This window comes from Denticeps clupeoides, chromosome 5, assembly GCF_900700375.1.
Source record: "Denticeps clupeoides chromosome 5, fDenClu1.1, whole genome shotgun sequence".
Classification (NCBI taxonomy): domain Eukaryota; kingdom Metazoa; phylum Chordata; class Actinopteri; order Clupeiformes; family Denticipitidae; genus Denticeps; species Denticeps clupeoides.
The window spans coordinates 19,973,945-19,994,596 of record NC_041711.1 but is presented as its reverse complement, the minus strand read 5'-3'; the positions used below and the strand labels follow the sequence as shown (position 1 = coordinate 19,994,596).

Sequence of the window (20,652 nt, the reverse complement as noted above, 5' to 3'; positions counted from 1 at the left end):
TTGAAAGATTTGAAAGATTTTAGTCTTCAGCTTCCTCACTGAGGGAACACGTGTGATGACGGAACATCCCAGCACCAGCGCGTCCACTGTGAGGAGCATCTGAGGGGACGCCCACTCTCTTCCCCAAACCCTCCATCACTGTCACCTGCCTGTCCTCCACCTGGACGACCTGTCAGTCAGGCGGCCCTGTGATCCTCCCCCTCGGTTGTGTTGGGTAGTCAGAGGCCTGACGACAGCTCCGTCACACACACACACACACACACACACACACAACGGGTGCCCTGCGCTGACACACACCAGCTCATTGCAGAACGACACAAACCACTCTTACGCAGAAGCACACACACAAACATGCCTGAATGGAGGTCCATCCCCCAGGGGTTGTCATCAGTCAGCTACTCAGTATCGATCCACATTCCAGTCACTGTGATTGATTCTGACATGTGTCCAGTGGAGGTAAGAGGACAGGAGAGGGGGAGAGAGAAGGAGAGGACAGAAAACCCTGTCAATATCAATATCATGTCCACAGAGGATGCTGTATTTCCTCACGTTTATGACAACCGTGGCATTGTGGGATTGCACATTCGTCTTGCACTTGTGTTTGAGAGCTCGTCATGCCAGCACCCCTCGGTGCTGCCTGACTTAGCTTAATCTTCTCTGTGGTGTCCTCGTGTGGCGGCTGCCCTGAGAAGCTCCTGGGGCTGGTGCATGTGTTAGTTACTGCTGTCCTGACCTTCCGTGTGAGTGTTTTTTTTTGTGTGTGTGCAAAGAGTCATGGTTGCATTTGACTGAGTATCCTTCCACATACGTGCATTTTTAAATGGACTGTTGCAATTTGCGTGGGGGACAGTGAACAGTGTTACGGTGGTTGTAGGATGGAGAGGTTTCTCTCTTGCTTATCTCCTGTGTGTGTGACCTGGGTTCTCTCTATTGAGATCCTTGGGACATAATCAGCACTTATGGCACATGACCATGCCCAGACCAGTCTGCCCCAGACAGCAGGGACCGGGTGGAGTCAGACTTCAGCTAACACAGCGGTAATATGTATGTATTTATTTCACACTATCTGCAAAGAAACCTAATTCACATAATCAGTGAATAGTTTGCACAGTTCATGATGGGAGAGTGGTTGAAAGTTTCAGGGACAGTTGTCTTAAATGAACAAGGTGCAAAAAGAGCCATTGTTAATCTCATCAATGATTATTCTGTTTATACATATCCCCGCAGTCTGCTCCCCGAATGCCTTTCATCAATCGATCAGTCAATCTATAGATCTATATGGCACTTTTTACAATTTACAAGGGCAGTCCATGGAAGTCGGCCATGTCATGTGATTGCTCCAAACCACGAAACTCCCCAGGCAGGATATTCCATCCACAGTGGAGTGGATGGTAAAGGATAGAGAAAAGAGTGAGTTAGTGGTGCGTTTCATGGCTGTTCTCTGCTCACTAAGGGTGATGGTTAAAAGCAGTGTTTTACAAATCACTTTCACTTGGTATTTAGATATGGTCCTTGGTATTTAGTTATCTCCTGGTAGCTGAGTGCTGGCTGAATGATGTTGCCTAGCAACAATACCAACAATTGGATAATTTTTTTGCGTTAAAAACTAAATTTACAGGGTCTCAGTAAGGCCTTCTCAGGCTTTATCGTGACAACTTCCATTATTCCCAGTGCATAAATTAGCAATAAAGGGCTACAATTAGTAGTGCTAGCTAGTGCTTTTTAAAAGGGCACTCCAGAGACCAACACCACAGGCAGCTCTGCTGCATGTTATTAATGCAATATCATGGTTGCGAGTGTGACGGAGAAGCAGAACAACAAATATTGTGCTTATTTATGAAACATGAGAATCAGACACCAGTGACAAAACAAAACCAATATGCATTATGACAAGACATAAAAACACTCACACACCATCTGTAGTTGCAGTATAGGCAGCATTATTCACATGGTGCAGATGAGGACACTGGCAGCAGATGAAACATTATTATTGTGTGAATTATTATTATTTATTGTTACATATTTAATTGAGCTTCTCAAAATTAATCTAATATTTAATAGTCTAGGCACTCCTGCATATTAATAAACTTGACTAAACTATGCATGGACATGCACTGATTGTGCGTCTCATTGTGTTCCTTGTTTTGTGCTCATTCCATGAGTCTGGGCCTTGTCCCTTACAATGTATAGAAGCTAGGCATTTCCTAATAAAAGGTCATCGTCTGTATCTCAACAATGTCTTTATCTCTACCAATTTAAAAAAAAAAAGTTTATCAGATTATGCCCACCCAGCAGAAGTGTAGCCAAGCAGCGCTTCCATTTGTTAGCAGCAGTGGTTTTGCTGATTAATGTGAATATGGCGGCCGAGAGAGCCGCAGGGCCTGCAGCCGATTTCAAGTCATTACAGCCAGGCCGAGGCCGGGCGCCCGGTCAGGCTGCGGTGGCCGGCGTCATTACGCTCCTAATGTCGGTTTCAACAACTGCTGCAATTAGTAGCAACCAACAAAAAAAAAAAACAGCAAAGAGATAAACTAAACAAATACGGACTTGCATCCTGCCGTGCCGAGATGAATGCACCACACTGCAAGATGAAATATTTCCCCCAAGATGTGCCTCTCTTAGGGGTGTCAAATAGATTCTAATTACCTCGGCAGAATTTAATGAACATACGCTAATACATCACAGGGGTTGTGCCCTGGCTCCAAGGATGTGTAACCAATTGCACTCTTCACGGTTCATAGAAGCTCTTCGCTTTCTTGTCTCCAGAGAAAGGTCTTCTCTCCTCCCTCCTTTCTTTCTCTCTGCAGTAAAAAAAAAATAATAAAAAATCTATACCAGAGTGTGTTCCAGTGCCGAAAATACAAGCATACAAACTGAATCAACAGGAGCAAACAGCGGGTGAATAAAACTCTCCCGGGTCACGATAACCGCGGCGTTCTATAGCGATGCTCAAAAAAAGCTACCCAGAACAACTTGAGCCCGAGTTTTACGTCCTGAATATGAACAACGACAAAAAATTATGCAGCCGTGCTGAACTCGACTCATCCTGATTGGAGCTTTTAAAATTTTTGCCTGTTCCTTTTGCAGGCTCAGGAACACAGTTGCACTTCACAGCTCACTGGGGCCGAGTTGGGTTCCGCACCTTCTACCGGGTTACGGTTGGTAGCTCATCAGTGGAGGCGAACATGGGGTATGAGAAAACAAAGCACAGATGGTGCATGGCTCATCACATCAAACACGGCCATGATAATTAAAGTCACTCATTTACATGGTAACATACTGGCATTATAGCTTTCAGATAAGCTCCAGATGAATATTTCTGCAGGTCTGACATGCAACAATGTCCCACCGGCCTTTCAAAGCACAAAAAAAAAAAAATGAAGGGAATGTGGGATCTATTTTCATTACTTCCACTATACAACTCTCATTCATAATCCCTCGTGACCTGCAGTGTTTGGAAATTTGTGATATGATATAATCCAAACTGCTCTCCAAAGTCATTGCAAACAAAGGGAGCGCAGTGTCATATTAATTTGCCAGCTTGTGGAATATTTAACAGCAAGAGAGAGAGAGAGACAGACGGGGGGGTAAGAGAGCGAGGAACTGAGGGGAAATGTCAGCATTTGTCTTTTTCACTTGTAATTATGATGCCATTTGGAGTGTGAGTAATCGCTCGGCTGTCATTTTAAATCCAGTACGCTAATATGTTCAAATTTGCCAGCAATGCTAGATGCACTTTGACAGCTGCTCTGTGTTTGTTTCTCTGGGTTTCTGTCAATCACTGGCAAATACGGAAAATATGAACACCTCACCTGCCCCAGCTGTCCTTGCATGTCCTGCCATACTGTTCTGGACATTGCGCTGTTAACTACATTATCAACACAATAGATCCCAAATATCCAGAGTTTGTTGAAGGAAAGACTGCAATATACTTTACAAAGTATTATGTAATAATTTATGAATATGAAGAAAAAAATCTGAAATCATTAGCCAAATAAATAAATGGCAGAAATACCAGGAGTTCTTGGCAGAGCTACAGTTCTGCATGCCTTGAGGAAGCTCAAAACCTTTCCAACAGATGCCGCCATAGATTCGAGTGCATGCTTGAGAAGACCACCCAGCTGTGTGAGGAAGCAACAGGAAAATAAAATGCACCCAGGCATGTGAACTATACTGGAAACACAGCATGGCAGGATATAGGATTTTAGCAAAACAGGTACTTTTAATGCTAGAGCCAGACAGTGTTATAAAGAATGTGATGAAAAAGTTTTTATGACATGAGACATCATACAGGTTTGAATGGTAAACACCTTTGGAAGGATTCAAAATAAATTCTTCATTTAGCAGAGTGTCTTACACTAATTATGCCTGAAGCAACAAACTGTAGGGTCAGGCATGCATTGGAATTAAGTGGGATTTGATCTTGTGACTTGGGCTTCACATTATTTGTCTGATGGGATAATGTCTTGGCAGTGGCATTTTCCTGAATTTATGGGAATTTAAAAGCATTAAAAGCAACAAGGATCAGGGGTGTTTTTTTTAGTCTGTTTCAGTGAGTCTCATTTACTCAAGAACAGTATTTTTATTTTTTATTTTTGCTTAGTGTCCTTTTAGGGAATAATTAGAATACTTAAAAAGTGGTATGAAAACAAATGAGTTGTAGTACTTGTTATATTTACTTAATACATTTGATGCCCACTCCCCCCTCAAGAGCTCATACAAGTAGTTTCATTATAACCAGGTTGCCGGTTTGAATCCAGACCCGCCAAGGTGCCACTGTGGTGGCACTGAGCTAAAGTCCCGTCCCCGGGCACCTTTCATGGCTGTCTACTGCTCCCTCAGGGGATGTGTTAAATGCAGGGATCACATTACACTGTGTGTACTGGTTGCTTTCATATTGTAGCCAGTTTGAAAAATTCTAAATCTAAAGAAGAACAAATGAATAAAATGAATAGTGCTGGGACAAAGTTAAGACCAAACCACAATGTTCTTTTCATCTTTAACAGAGACAAATGACAATTTGTACAGTTTCTGAAAGTATTCCTCCTGCTCTGCCTTTGTTGCGCTTTACCTTATTTATTTTACAGCAGAACTGTCCTTATTTGCAGTGCATACACATCATAATAAAAATAGTTTAGAAATGATAAGCCCAACATTAATAAATGAAAACGAATGTATATACTGTAAGAATTCTGATAATCTGGCCTGGACCTTGAGCATTGTCTGCAAGAGAAATACTAGCATAGCAATTACAGCCACACACACACACACATTTCACCTACACATAGACACTCCACATTTACACCGACTCCATCAAGATTCATGGGCAAGGGCCATTCAGAGTCCGCCTGAAAGCTTTGCCAGCCCACCGAACAGACTCAGAAAAAAATGCCGGTGTGGCCCGCCAGGGGTTCACCGACCAAACGCACAATAAACACTCAACAACACCACATGCTCACACCACACAGGCACACAGTGATGGACAGATTGCAGTACCAGACCCGGAACATTGGTGCAGGTACACCGGTAAAGAGGGGGATAACAGGTGCAGGGAATCAGGAAGGGCAGCCGTGGAGGATCGTTACACATTTTTGAATTCAGTTTAATTTACCTGTTGACCTTAAAGTGAAGTGACGTAATTGTCATTATGAAACACTGCAGCACAGCACGCGTGCACACAAAGAAATGTGTCCTCTGCTTTTAACCATCACCCTTGGTGAGCAGTAGGGCAGCCATGACAGGCGCTCGGGGAGCAGTGTGTGGGGACGGTACACTTCAGTGGCATCTCGGTGGCTCGGCAACCTTCTGATTAGGGGGGCCGATTCCTTAACTGCTAGGCCACCACTGCCCTTAAAGAATGGTACAGCTTTTTTGGACATTATATCATCATGTCTTTGACCTTATAAGCTTATGTTGAGACCTGACTTTGCAGCGTGCTCTGGGTAGGGTTCCAGTCCAGAGTTTGGTATTGACTGTGTGTGTTCCCAATGCCCTGATTGTGTGGCCTGAAGTTAAATGCATAAATGTAGCTTCATTGTGTCTAGTCCTTGTCAGGTCATTGTGTTTTACCCTGTCTTTGTCTGTATGTGCATTGTTCAAAGTAAATCCTGTTTTTTGTGAGTCATGCGAATGCGTCCTTTTTCCTGCCCTGTCCTGTCATCATTACAGAATGCAAAATTGCCTGAAGGTGAGTTTGAATCTGCCATGGAACAATTGCGTTTTTCAAGTGCTTTTAAGGGTGCCCAACAAAAATACTGATGTAGAAGAAGACATTTCTGCATTACCTGAATAAGTGATCAGTGAGCAGAGGCACTTGCATATCAGGGTCCTCCCTAGCCTTTTTAACATAATATTTTAAGCATTAAAAACAACATGACATAAACAAACTCAACACTCATTAAGTACTTCCTCTCACATATATAAAGGCAGACCTGATAAATTGATTAATTACTCTTTACAGAAAAACCAATAGCTACAAAATTTACATATGTAGGTAGCTCAAAAAGAACAAAGCCATTTGGCACCCAGTGAGAAAAAAGGGGAGCGAAGAGTAGGACAAATTTAGTGTATCAAAGGCAGGGCAGAGAGTTTTACTCTGTTTTAAACACAAAAGCACAGTCTTAACTACATCAAACTATTAAAATGCTGCACGTGTCCACATGATGCCGTGTTTGTTTACATTTCTTCTGGGCTGGGACTTGAGTTTGGTCGACTTCGGCATTGCAGGTGGTCCACCTCACCACTGGGAGGTCTGATTTGTACCCAGTGGCACATGTCGACGTCAGAGCTGATGAGAATATGCGCGACTGACGGTGGAAAGCACTTTTGTCGCTAGGTTCCTCAGCGCACGTGTGCGCGCGACCTGACCTCGTTCAGCTAATCCAAACCGCTCCCCTCCCTTCTTTGCCTTTGATAATTAACATTTCATGTGGGAGCCAAAGGGATTATCTTACTGACAGCGAGCACAATTAGGCACTATTACGATCAGACTGTCAATGTGCTATCTTTTCCCCTTCCCCTCCCGTTTTTTTTTTTTTTTGGATTAAGAAGAAGAAGAAAAAAACAATGTCCACTGAATGTTTTTAATGCTGTTTTTTATTATTGGCAGACGTAGATGGGCTTCTGTTACATTGGCAGGCGATAGAGCCACAGGAGTTGCACTGTTGTCTTGTGTTCTTTGCAAAAATAGTTTAATCTTCGCCTCGTCATATCCATTTATGACTATGATTAGGCAAGGAAATTTGATCTGGCACGCTTGAATTTTTCATCCAGCATCATGCAGTGCAGCCCGGCGAAATGTGAGGTGTACCATACTAAACAGGCCTGTTCATACAGACTGATGCCTTCAGCCTCACGTGACTCATTCTCGTGCCAAACATATGTTGCTGCATTAAAGAAGGTTCCTTATTTTTCCTTTTTATTATTTTCATAGTCATCCATCCATTCGGTGCCCTGAGGATAGGAGCATTGTCATCTTGGCAGACTCCACAGTTCCATCAGGAATAAGACCTGACCTGGGCTTACGCACACCATTTGGCATCTATTTGTCCATGATTTCTGTGTTTTCACAGATCATAAAATAGAACATTTAATGAGGTCTGCCCACACAGTCCCAGAACTTCAACTAAACAGCACAAGCAATAATCAATGTATTGATTCTCTGACTTTCTGTAAATTATAGCTTTACCCAGAAGCCTGGTCTTTATATGTGACAATAAATTATTTTCTATTGATTTTCCATCTTCTTGTCAATAGACGTGCAATATAATCTTTGACAGAAGCACGTTGGTCCTGAAGGATCTTGTCATGTCTGTATTGTATGAAATGAACTAAAATAAAGAGCACTTCAAGGAACATTGATTTTGCCATGTGAAATGTCAATAGTGGTATGATACATAAAGCTGAACAAAAATTTATTCTTTTTTTAATCACTTTTATTTAATTGGATTGTTTTTCATAGCAACAGTAGATAGATTTACCCAGAAAGATAATCCAATTTCCAACAAACCAGATCAACCCATTTAATTCACCAGAATATTTTGTTAAAGTGCACAGCGTTTTATACAGAACGGCCAGGGGTACAGTAGATGCTGATGTAGCAGCTATGACAGAGGGAGAGTCCAAGGACAGCTGGCAGTATGAGGATTAGCAACAGCCACACTCAAAATCACACAAACGCAAACGTACAGATGACACACAAACACACAACACATGCACACCACGGCCTTCATGCACAGCTTTTCGTAATGGCACCTTTACATGAACTTAATGGGCAGAACACAATACCCAGCAATGTGAATAATTCTCTCGTCTGCTGGCAGTGGTCCAGGCTCACGATAACTTCACCTCGCTGTTGTACAGTCAGTGCACAGGTCACATGGCACAGTTTTACAGAATCAATACTCGTAACACTTTTATTTATTTATTTTTTATAGGTCTGAGCTTTGGTGACTTGATGCAGATAAAATAGGCTTTCTTGGGAATGACCTGTACTGCACTCTGCTCAGTGTCTTACATGCAAATGGTGAGCAAAGAAGCTCTTGTGTCATTGTGTCACAATGACAAGGTCTATGCAAATTTGTGTCATGTACACTTTACTCATCAGCTCACTTTTTTTGTAATGTTTTACATTGTATCTATGTATCTATCTAGCAGAGTGAAGAGCCGCATCTGGCATGTGACAATATGGGGAAGTGTGAGCAGATAGCTGAGCGACCAGCCGGATCTGTTCTGCAGCTGTCCGTCAAACTCCAGATTTGCCCTCACTGTGCAATGGCCGACCTACATTTAGCTTAAAGCTCCTGCCGGTTCACTGTTATTACAGAGGTTGAGAGGCGGATTAGTCTGTCCTGACTGATGATGAGAGTCTATCACTAAAAGAAAAAAAAGTGCTCTCTGGAGATGCTGTAACGCTGCGGGGAATATTGCAGAATTCTGTTGTTCTGTTTGGCTGACTTTAAACTTTCTTCAAAGTGCCTCTCTTGCAATACGTAAAGCTCAAATTGAAAGGAAGGATCAATAGGAGTAAAGAGTTGAGGGGTAGGAAATAATGCACTTTCATCTAGCTTTATGGTAATCACACTGGGTGCACTTTTCTGCTTCTGCTTGAAAAATGTATATCGCATTTTGCATTTAAAGCCATTAGATCTTACAAGACCTTAAAGGGATTCCATTAATTTGCTTGGCTTCCATACCAATTCAAAACTTTTGTTATTTTTAGTCTAACAAGTGACATGTTTGATTTTGCTCTTTTTATCACTCACACGTTGTATGAGAACTTAAAGCATGACTGTATTTAATACATGTGTAGAAACAGTTTGTTGTATTTAGCACTCTCCTGGATGTGGCCTCAAGTACCCCTTGAAACTCAATCTTCACAGCAACAGGGGATAGCTGTGGGTGGAGCTGTACCTGGGGCCTGGGTTCAGGTGTAAGACTGGCTCATGCTGTGAAGAGCTTTGTAATCCTGAGATCCTCCTTCGTTTCCCCTCCACCTAGCCATGACAAACTGGATGTGCTCCCAATCAAAGAGCCACAGGGCAGCTCTGCTTTCCATCAGGCTGCTCATCCTGTTTGTCCTTTGTTGCACTTCTTCTTCTCCCAGGTTGTCCTCTGAAGGGGACAGAGGGCTGATCCAGTCACAGGCTGCTCTGCCCAGAGAGCCAAGATGTCTCTATTAACATGTTTTACTACCCCACTCATTTTTTGTGTGTTTGCTTGACATTCATCTCACTGACTTTTGCAGCAAAATTCTTCAAAAAGGTGAAACATCAAAGTCGAGAGTTACATGCCAATATTTCTTATAATTGTAATTGCTTTTATGGGCTTTTGTTGCCATCTGATGTCTGAGTGGAATATGAATAAAGTGTCTCTCCAGAAAGACATTTGGCTTGTTGAATTTGGCGATCATTAGCTAAGCCATTAAGAGCCTCAAAACAGCTGGTGCATTAAGGTCTTTTGTGTTTTATATAGCAGTAGGGTTGGACAGCAGATTTTGTTCCATTTTTTCATTAGAGCAGCTAGAGGAGCTGTGGACGGCTGGTCTTTTCATAAGACAAAGATGCATCTTGGGAGGAAAAGCACCTCGGCCAAATAAAAGACGTGCACAGTCCCTTTCAAACACGAGTGCACACCACAAATGCACATGTCTAGTATCAGAGGCTTGTATTCAAGATCTGTGAAACACACATGAATCAACCTCCCCTTTTATTCTTCAATAGGTTTCCTCAGTACAGGCGACCAGGCAGCCAAAGGAAATTATGGACTCCTGGACCAAATTCAAGCGCTGAGGTGGATCAAAGAGAATATCCAGGCCTTCAAAGGAGACCCAAAAAGGGTGACCATCTTTGGGTCGGGAGCTGGGGCATCGTGTGTCAGCTTGTTGACCCTGTCACACTACTCAGAAGGTATGATGTTCATGGATGAAACAATAAAATCATATCTGTATTATTTACATATCTGTAAATAATTAAACATATCTCATTATATCATAATTAAACACTCGCAACACATCTGCATTCATTCTAGTGTTGTGAGGTGTTCCTTCAATAAGACGTCAATCTGATTTCTTTCTCTCCCTTCTCCATAAATGATAGTGACAGCGACCTTCTAAAGCTCTCAGAAAGCTGACCTCAGACTCCATATTACACAAAAAAATGTGTTTTTACCTGGCACCAGCAGGCTTGAAAGCTTTAAGAGGTTATTTGGAAATACAACTTATCGCAACCATTTTGTACTGGCTAATGGGGCTTAGGTAGAGAGATGCCCACTGGTGCTGCTATTTCATACACAATGTGTGTCACGGGACTGTGGCCTCGCCTCAGTGAGCAGGCAAAGGGTTGTGTACTCAGGCTGTAGCTGATGCTCCATATTCAAATGATGGAGAGAAAATGCGTGCGTGGCTAGCTAACTAGCTCTTTCGGGAACCGAGGCCTTCTCTGAGGAGTGAACATACTCTTCACAATGGCCTCGTTGAGTCACCACTACCTGAGTAGGGTATAAATAGAACTTGTGGACTGAGAGCTGTGGCCTATTTACAAAATGACGGATCAGGAAAAAGTTTTCCCTAAAAACCCAGCAATAATTGCAGAACCTTTGAACATTCAGATTCTGGCGCACTCCACTGGGGAGCTCAGATAAAATTGTTATCAGACTATTTATCCCTCCAATGTACGATGGGTGGTAGTCGCCAAGAAATCGCTATAAAGTCACAGGTTCAATCCCTACTTACTACCACTGTGTCCCTGAGCAAGACACGTAACCCTGAGTGTTTCCAGGGAGGACTGTCCCTGTAACTTCTGATTATAAGTTGCTCTAGACAAGGGTGTCTGATAAATTCAGTACATTTAAATTTAATCTGTCTAGTCTAGATGTGATTTTCTTAAACTGTAAATTTCTTGGTTTTCAAGAATTTCTTCAAAAATGTGCTGTCATGTTCTATTTTTTATATTTTTTTTTTTCAAAAATTGATTCTTTGTCTTGTCTTCAGATCTTTTCCAGAAAGCAATCATACAGAGCGGAACAGCTTTGTCCAGCTGGGCTGTCAATTACCAGCCAGCCAAGTACACCCGCATGTTGGCAGAGAAAGTTGGCTGCAACATGCTGGACACCATTGACCTGGTGGAGTGTCTGCAGAACAAGAATTACAAGGAACTGATCGAGCAGTACATCACCCAGGCCAAATATCACATTGCGTTTGGGCCTGTGATTGACGGTGATGTCATCCCAGATGACCCACAGATCCTAATGGAGCAAGGGGAATTCCTTAATTATGATATCATGCTTGGGGTTAACCAAGGGGAGGGCTTTAAGTTTGTGGATGGCATTGTGGACAGTGAGGATGGTGTGTCAGCCAATGACTTTGACTTTGCTGTGTCTGACTTTGTGGACCACCTTTATGGCTACCCTGAAGGCAAGGACACACTGCGTGAGACCATCAAGTTCATGTACACAGACTGGGCTGATAGGGACAACCCCGAAACTAGAAGAAAGACGTTGGTGGCTCTCTTCACTGACCACCAGTGGGTAGCACCAGCGGTAGCCACAGCGGACCTGCATGCCCAATACGGTTCGCCTACTTACTTTTACGCTTTTTACCACCATTGCCAGAGTGAAATGAAGCCAAGCTGGGCAGATTCGGCACATGGGGATGAGGTGCCTTATGTGTTTGGTATTCCCATGATTGGTCCAACTGACCTCTTCAACTGCAACTTCTCCAAGAATGACGTCATGCTTAGTGCTGTTGTGATGACCTACTGGACTAACTTTGCCAAAACAGGGTAAGCTGATTTTTATATGGATGCCTAAACTGTGATGCAATTTGTTGTATTTTACACACTACATTGACAATGTAATCCACATCCACACATGGGCAGTAGTGGCCTAGCAGTTAAGGAAGCCCATAATCAGAAAGCACCGTCCCCACACACTGCTCCCCGGGCGCCTGTCATGGCTGCCCACTGCTCACCAAGGGTGATGGGTTATATGCAGAGGACAAATTTCACTGTGTGCACCGTGTGCTGTGCTGCTCTGTATCACATGTGACAATCACTTTCACTTCACTTCACATACAGTGTCATTTAAAAAAAAAAAAATTTTCTATGTTTTGAAGCACTAAAAACTGACTTGCCAACGCATTTAATGCTCCCTGAATCTGACTGCTCAGTCTGTGACTATTATGTTACTGTTCTATTTTAAGGCTGTAGGCAGGTGCAGTACCTGAGGACTTCATATTTTTTTTAAGAATGTTCTAGCGGGTGATTGACACGTGAGTGATTTCAAGTCTCTGGGGCATCACATGCATATAAGGAATGGTCTTCCAGAGTTCACCACTTTCATGTCAGCTACTCCCTTTTACATTTATGGAATTTATCTGTCACCCTTATGCAGAGCGATTTACATTCAGTAATTACAGACTACATAGTTATGGTAGCAAGTTGGATTTGAACCTGGGTCTTCTGGTTCATAGTATCTTAACCACTAGAATGATGTGTTTTTCTTGCACGTGTGATCTGAAAGAAATTCTCATCATTATTGCAGCAATTTTCAGGGCAAACAATAATAAAAACATAGTATTCAGGGCTATTGATGCATAATCAGATGTTCTGTGAATGTGGAAATAAGTTGTTTGGTGATTAAGATAATTTTTAATTGACCTCTCATGGTTTTCAGAAGCATTTATCCAGATGAACTTAAACATATCAAATAATACTATAAAATACGGGTCTGACTTAAAAGGTTTATACATTGTCAAATATATTGCTGAAACAATGTAATAGGTTTTACAAATCTAATATGGTGGCAGCACACACTGAAAATGCAATTTAAATGCGATTTTTTTTCAAGCCAAAATCGATTTTGTCAAGCCACCTTCTGAACGATTTTGTCAAGCCACCTTGACACAGCTAGCACAACATCTGAAATCACAAGGCAACTGGAGAGAAAGCACCATGAAAAGTAACTATCTACAAAGTCGTTGATTAGCTCTGCATTCTTGTCAAACTATGATGAAAAGACTAAATCTGACAAAGAATGCTGTATATGCTCATTTGTTAAGGGGGAGATATTGTTTTCTTGCGAGCAGCATGAAATGGAAAAATGTATCCTCTATGCACAAGTTATTATTCTGTGGGCACAAGTTTAGCACAGTTATGTAATATTTCTAACTCTTAAAGCACTGCTTGTTTTGTAGGATATCAGACAAATTCTTTTTCATGAGAAGCCCATTAATACACATGCCAAAAGGTTTTACCTTCTCATATTAATCAATGTGCGAAATATAATTAGGTCCCTTTGAGAAGTCATTTGTGACCATGCATTTTCCCCGGTCCTTGTAATTGTTCCTAGATTAAGTCAATAATGTGACCTAAGTCTGGGTAGGCCTTCCATCAGCTAATCCTGTTATCTTTCAGTGTGCGCAAAAAATGAGTCCGGCTGATTAGAATCCCATGTTCAAGACCAGCAGCAATTTCCTTGTATGACATTCCAAAATGAAAATAATTAAATCCTCTCCATCATGAGGTGTGTAAGTTTCATGTTACTTTAGGGGCTCCATACACTAACCTTTGTTAAGGCACTAACTGTAGATCAGTGAACCAGCACTGTCCTGCTAATGTTAATTTGACTAATTTGCTAGAAAAAAATGTATTTAAGAATGTCAGTGAACATTTGAGGGCCAAACACAAAAGTCAATGTGTTTGCCCAAGCACTGATGTGGGTTTGACAGTAGTAACAGCAGTAGCAGCAGCAGTAAATATAAAAGTAGTGTAGCAGAGGCATACAAACATTATTTAGATGCTGAACTGGAAGAACCAAGTTATTACCAGAACATTTTCAAATTTGCCAAAAAAGGTTGGGGATCAGATCCTACCAACCGTCCAATTCTCTTCAAGTACAAGTTATTCAATACACTTTAATTCAGAAAGTCAAAAAGGTTTATGCATTTTATTGTTTGACAATGGCTTGTTAGTTTATATTCTGATTGGTCTGCATTTGCACTGAAAATACATTTTAAGTAAATTGTTCAATCCTAGATCTTTTTTATAGACTTCAGAGGCTGTGAATCCCTCCAACTGATGTCAGACAATCTGTAGATTGTTATTATGGTGCCATGATTAGGTTATAGATTATATTAATGTTCACCTGAGCCTGACTTTAGATGCTTGTATATGCAGTATGAGATGTACTTATAAGGTGCTCTGCCCCTTCACACAGACACCTTCCAAAGAGCCAAGCTGTGCTCCTAGGCAGATTTATTTACACCTGTGAATCTGCCCAGGCTTCAGTTAGGTCCACATCCCTACCCTAGCGTCTACCTGCCACTAGTGGCCGCTATTTAGACTCAGAACCAATTCCCTACATTTCTCCCTTTTTTATGTCAGCAGGTCCACCAGTATGTTCCTGTTATGTCCTCCTGACTCACCTGTGTATTATTTGCCCTTCATCCTTTATATAGTGCTTTGGTTTCCTTAGTCCTAGTTTTACTTCTTACTTTGTGTAAATGTCTCTTCAGCCTGCATCAGAGTTATTCTTACTCTTTAATTTAGAATTCTGCCTATTTGGGGCCACTTCATCATTATTTTATTTTCAAAATAAAAACTTATACCCATTTCCATGTACGTTTAAGGTCACATGCAAAGACATTAGGATCAGTTAAAATGTCACAAAAAAAAGAAAAAAATTAATTTGGAGACAGTCAGTAGATTGTCTAAATTGTCATTGTGGAATCTACAACAGAGTGAACTAAATAGATGTATTCATAGTTGGGGTCCTAGTGAACCGGAATTGATCTCTTCATCGATGGTAACTTGAAAGCACGTTGTAAGTCGCTCTGGATAAGGGCGTCTGCCAAATGCCGTAAATGTAAATGTAAATGTAAATGTAAATGGATAGCGACTTTCACAAAATACTACCGGAAATCTTGTTTGCATTTTTTATTATAATTTTTTTTTACATTGAAGACCAATTTTGACATTCAGGCTATGATTATTATGATTGAAAGGTGAAATGTCTTTCATGCATCAGTATTTCCTCAGGCTAAATCAAATAAGACATTAGGATTCCATTGCATTAGACTACATTATATTGAAATATTATTTCAGCCACAAGTTCCATGGATTTTTATAATTATTAATCTAACTGTACATTTCACATTTGACAGACATTTAAAGCCTGGCACAAGCTAAAATTCTAATTCTGTGCAGAGAAATGATTATGTAGTGACTGGTTGAGTTTTAAGAAAATTGTGTTTCTGTTCCATTAATGAATGACGAATGGTTTAAAGTATTGCATTTATCAGAACTGATGAGAATATTGATCAAGTGCATGTCATGGTTTGTTTACCTTATTTCAAAATCTATGTCACAGGATTTACCAGCAACCCCATGACCTTACTAGTGTACATGATTAATTTCCTCTGATGCACCGAAATTGAGCCACAACTCGAAATTCAGAACCTGTTAGAGTAGGTGGCATTAAACAGAGGCTTTATTTCAAGGTTTAGGAGTGCAGCAATAAGAAATAGACACAACTACAAAGGCTATCATTTGGGCAAATATAATTTAAAATGCATTAATATTCATAAAGTGCAAAAATGCACCCACTGAAATGTAAAATTGTTATTTTTGAACAAAATGAATCCTTTCAGTGTTTAAAACGCATCTACACCCTCTGAATTATTAGTTAACATATTGCACAAGAGCTAACACCTCATAGCATGCAATCTGAACTTGGGTATTTTAGCTAGCTTTTATAACATTAAACAAGAATCAACTATAACTTCCATATAACGGTGACCATTCTTCCATGTTTAGCCTGGACATGTGAACATATGCCCTGATTGCACTTCAGATTGTGAACATTTGATTGTTAAAGTAAGAGCTTCTCTCCGACTGTAACATGTGTCCCAGTGGTGGAGATCTGTGAAAATGTTAGCTATTAACAGCAAAATTAAAATTCTGTAGTTGCCATTTGCTGCAAAATATTGAAATCATTAGAGAGTTGGGTACTTTACTAATGCACTTTACTAAAGGTACAGTGAAGTGGCTGTTTTCACTTTAGCATACAGGCTTTTGCAGCTTTTAAAGCTTTTCAGGGAGCATGACAGCATTTCAGCAAAAAAATGTAAAATAGGTCAGTGTAAATACATAACAGTTTTAACCAATATTTTGCTTTTGATGTGCTGCCAGGACAAAGTGAATGCATAAGTTATATTTGAAGCACACTGGTTGACAGTGTGCTTCAGAATGCATGAGTTTAGCGTGTTTTCTGTCTTATGTTATACTTGTGTTTAGTGAGTTTGTGTTTAGTGTGTTCACCTTGCAATGGTCTGGAACCCTGCTAAGGGATGGTTCATGCCTTGTGCAAAAAAATAATTTTGATAAAGGATAAAGCTGCTCTGTGACCCTGACCTGGTTTTGAAAATGGATTGATGGATTGCATGCTTGACCCTGCATTTGAATGGTAGGGACACAGCAACAAGTAGAGGCTCAGAACTCCAGGTGAAGTCTTGATTCTGCGGCATGATGCAGGCTTCAAAAACAAAGGGTTTATTACATAAAACAGGTACATGCATAAGAACATGCATTTATAGATTAAGGACCCGACAGGGAAGCGATACAAGAGGCGACATTTATACACCTGCATCGCACACAATCAGGATAACAATGATCAAAACACAATGAAGTTCTGGCCCGAATTGCGGAGCGAGTGTACCCACTCTGGAGTCAGTCCATGACAGGTCTTCAAAAGAAGTACTATTATGGATTGTCTGAAATTTACCAAATGGTCACGTTACCAGTCTACCTGTAGTGTAAACTTAGATGTACCCTAACCTGTTATTAAATGATTAAAAGATTAACCTTAATCTTATAAATAAAAATCACAGGATGTAAACATTTAATGTTGATATAATGTTTTCTCTGGAAGATAGTAAAATAGTAAAATAAAAATAAAATACAGTAGTAAAATAAAATACAGTAAAATAAAATACAGACATTATGTTTTGCATGGATGTTGTTGGGGGAAGAAGACTGGGTCGTGGGGACCATTACAGTATGGAAGCATGAATTGGCTGGATCTGATTTATTATTCCAATATTTCATTTGAGGAAACACTCTTCCAACATTTACAATCAACCTGCTTCAGAAGGCCTTTAGGGTGTACTTGTACTTGTAAATGTATAATCACATCAAAATTCCTTAAAATGGCATTTATAATTCTAATGTATGTTTAGTTTAGTAGCAGTCGATGATCCCTATGTTATTATTGTTAATACTAAAGAATAGTCTAGAATTATCTGTCAGTCATTACTATGGGCTCACTATTACGTGTCTTCAAGCAAAAAATGGCAGAGGGGGTAGTTTTAGTTCCCTCTGTCAAAGATACACAGAAAAAAATGAACAAGAAATAGCTGCAGGCTAGTTCTGTCAATAGCCACTATGCCTATTACTGTGAAAATTATACTTACAGAACTTCTGTCTGATCCCATTTTGGTGTTTTCTTACTTTCTAAATACCTATTTTTTTGCATTTTCAGAGATCCTAATCAACCAGTTCCACAGGACACCAAATTCATCCACACTAAACCCAATCGCTTTGAGGAGGTTGCCTGGTCCAAATACAACCCAAAAGACCAGCTGTACCTACACATTGGTCTCAAGCCAAGGGTCAGGGACCATTATCGAGCCACCAAAGTTGCATTCTGGCTAGAATTGGTACCGCATCTACACAATATAAATGAATTGTTTCAATATGTATCCACGACCACCAAGATCCCACCACAAGATACAACCCCCTTTCCGTACACCAAGAAACTAGGTAAATCATGGCCGTCCACTACACGCCACCCAGGGGTACCACCAGCAAATACAAAGCAGGGCACAGATCAGCGAAAGGCTGGTGGTCTTACTGATGAATCTCCAGTGGTTATTGAGAACAAGAGGGACTACTCCACTGAGTTAAGTGTCACCATTGCTGTAGGAGCTTCACTGCTCTTCCTCAACATTTTGGCCTTTGCTGCCCTCTACTATAAAAAGGACAAACGGCGCCACGAATCCAACCGCCGAGTGCCCAGTCCCCAGCGCAACTCTACACCAGCCAATGCAGCGGCTAACACCAATGACATCGCTCACCTGCAGAGTGAAGAGCTAATGTCCCTGCAGATGAAACAGCAGCAGCTGGAACACGAACACCACCATGAGTGTGAGTCCCTACAGGCCCACGACACACTACGCATTACCTGTCCATCCGACTACACCCTCACCCTGCGCCGTTCACCTGATGACATCCCACTCATGACCCCCAGCACCATCACCATGATCCCCAACTCACTGGCCGGGATGCAGCCGCTGCACAACTTCAACACATTTGGTGGGAGCCAGAACAGTACCAATCTGCCTCATGGACACTCCACCACTCGGGTATAGCTCCATATGGGAGACTGTGCTGGCCTAGAGGTACACCTTTTTTTTTTGGTTGGGGGTGGAGGTAGCCCTGGCCAGAGATTGCACTTCGTCTTAGGACAATGTAATATGTTATAGGGGCAAACTGCTTCACTATCAGACTGATCTCAGAGTATGAGATGTTATTTTGGTACGACGCCTTTTATTATTTAATTATATCAAATTTCAACAATGACTTACTTGTGAAAAAGTGAATGTTACTATAGTAATACTATATTCGGAGCTAAGCTTCTGCAGATTATCATGGGGAAAAACATCTTTTACCAAAAGAAGATAAGAACTGGAAGTGGAAAGTGATTGCTCATGGGTGCTTGCATAGACAACACATACACATTTGAACAGAGAGTATTGTATGATCTGCACATTGCACACATAGGACAAACACATCTACTGTGCAAGTTTTGAAGAGGAAGACGTCTTTACTTCACAAACTCCAGTACTTTACAAACTGTGTTTGAACAAAGGACATGGGCTCTATTAAAAAAACATACTTCCCAGCCTGAAATGTATTTATGAAAACTTTGTACAGATCAAAATTGTAAATATTTGTCGTCAAAAATCTAATACATAAAAGAAATTACAAGCTATTGAGTTCAAATATGGCTATTAATGAGCTTGTGCTTTCTGTTGATGTGTGTGTAAATATATCATGATAATCTATTTTGTTATTGTTATTTTATTATTATTTAATTTTCTTGTGCCACAGAGAGAAGGGCAATTCATTCCAGTGGGAGAATGTTCAAAAAAGGGTCACACTTTTTCATTCTGACGTCTTTAGCATGCATGCCCATGTACAAATAAGCAGACATTAACGGCCCATGCACAGGACTTGACTGACACTGGCCCTGGGGCTCAGGCTCCATGTCTGAACAGATGCACGTTTTGGTAAGACAAACAAACCCACAGTCTTCTTGTCATTATCTTACAGCTGTTAAAACCCCATAGTGCAAAAATCTTCCAGACAATGCAGTGGTGGTTAGTCTACATTCTTTGCTTGTTTTCGTCTAGCTGAGATGCAATGGATAACTGATATCTGTTCGTTAAACTTTACAATAGCAGTGTAACAAAAGGCCATATGCACCTGATGATGGATGTCCATCAACTGTGGAGCACACCGAGCTGTTCTTTCAGACAGTTTTTTGTTCCTTTCCATTTTGAATAATTTAAGATTATTCATTCTGCTATCTAGCCTTTTGGAACCAAAGTGGTGTACAAAAGAAAAACAGGTGCCAATCTCAAATTTTATAATATAACCCCAATTCCAATGAAGTTGGGACATTGTGTAAAATGTAAATAAAAACAGAATACAATGCTTTGAAAATCCTTTTCAACCTGTATTCAATTGAATACACTACAAAGACAAGATGTCTAATGATCAAACTAATAACCCTTATTGTTTTTTTTTTTTGCAAATCTTCACTCATTTTGCATCATAGCTGTGACAGGGGCACCAAAAGACTGGGAAAAGTTAATCATCCAGATTCTGGATGGTTATCAAAAGATCTCTATATGTAAGCAGCAAGGCTGAAAACCAGCAATGGATTTGCCTGACCTTCGATCCCTCAGGCAGCACCACATTAAAAACTGATGTCATTCTGTAAAGGATAATACCATGTTGGCTCAGGAAAACTTCAGAAAACCGTTGTCAGTTAACACAGTTAATTGTTTCAGCTTCAAGTGCAAGTAAAAACTCT

At 40.8% G+C, this 20,652-nt stretch overlaps 1 protein-coding gene across 3 annotated transcripts in view; it reads left to right on the top strand.

The window, feature by feature from the left end:
* Positions 1-20,342, top strand: part of nlgn4xa (neuroligin 4 X-linked a) — a 55,715-nt gene extending 35,373 nt beyond the window's left edge. For all 3 annotated transcript variants that reach the window (XM_028980091.1, XM_028980092.1, XM_028980093.1), the window contains 3 exons: positions 10,221-10,406; positions 11,489-12,278; positions 18,034-20,342. In XM_028980091.1, coding sequence (XP_028835924.1) covers positions 10,221-10,406; positions 11,489-12,278; positions 18,034-18,922 — 1,865 coding nt within the window. In that variant the 3' untranslated portion in view covers positions 18,923-20,342. The remainder of the gene's footprint in view (positions 1-10,220; positions 10,407-11,488; positions 12,279-18,033) is intronic.
* The last annotated feature ends 310 nt before the right edge of the window (positions 20,343-20,652 follow it).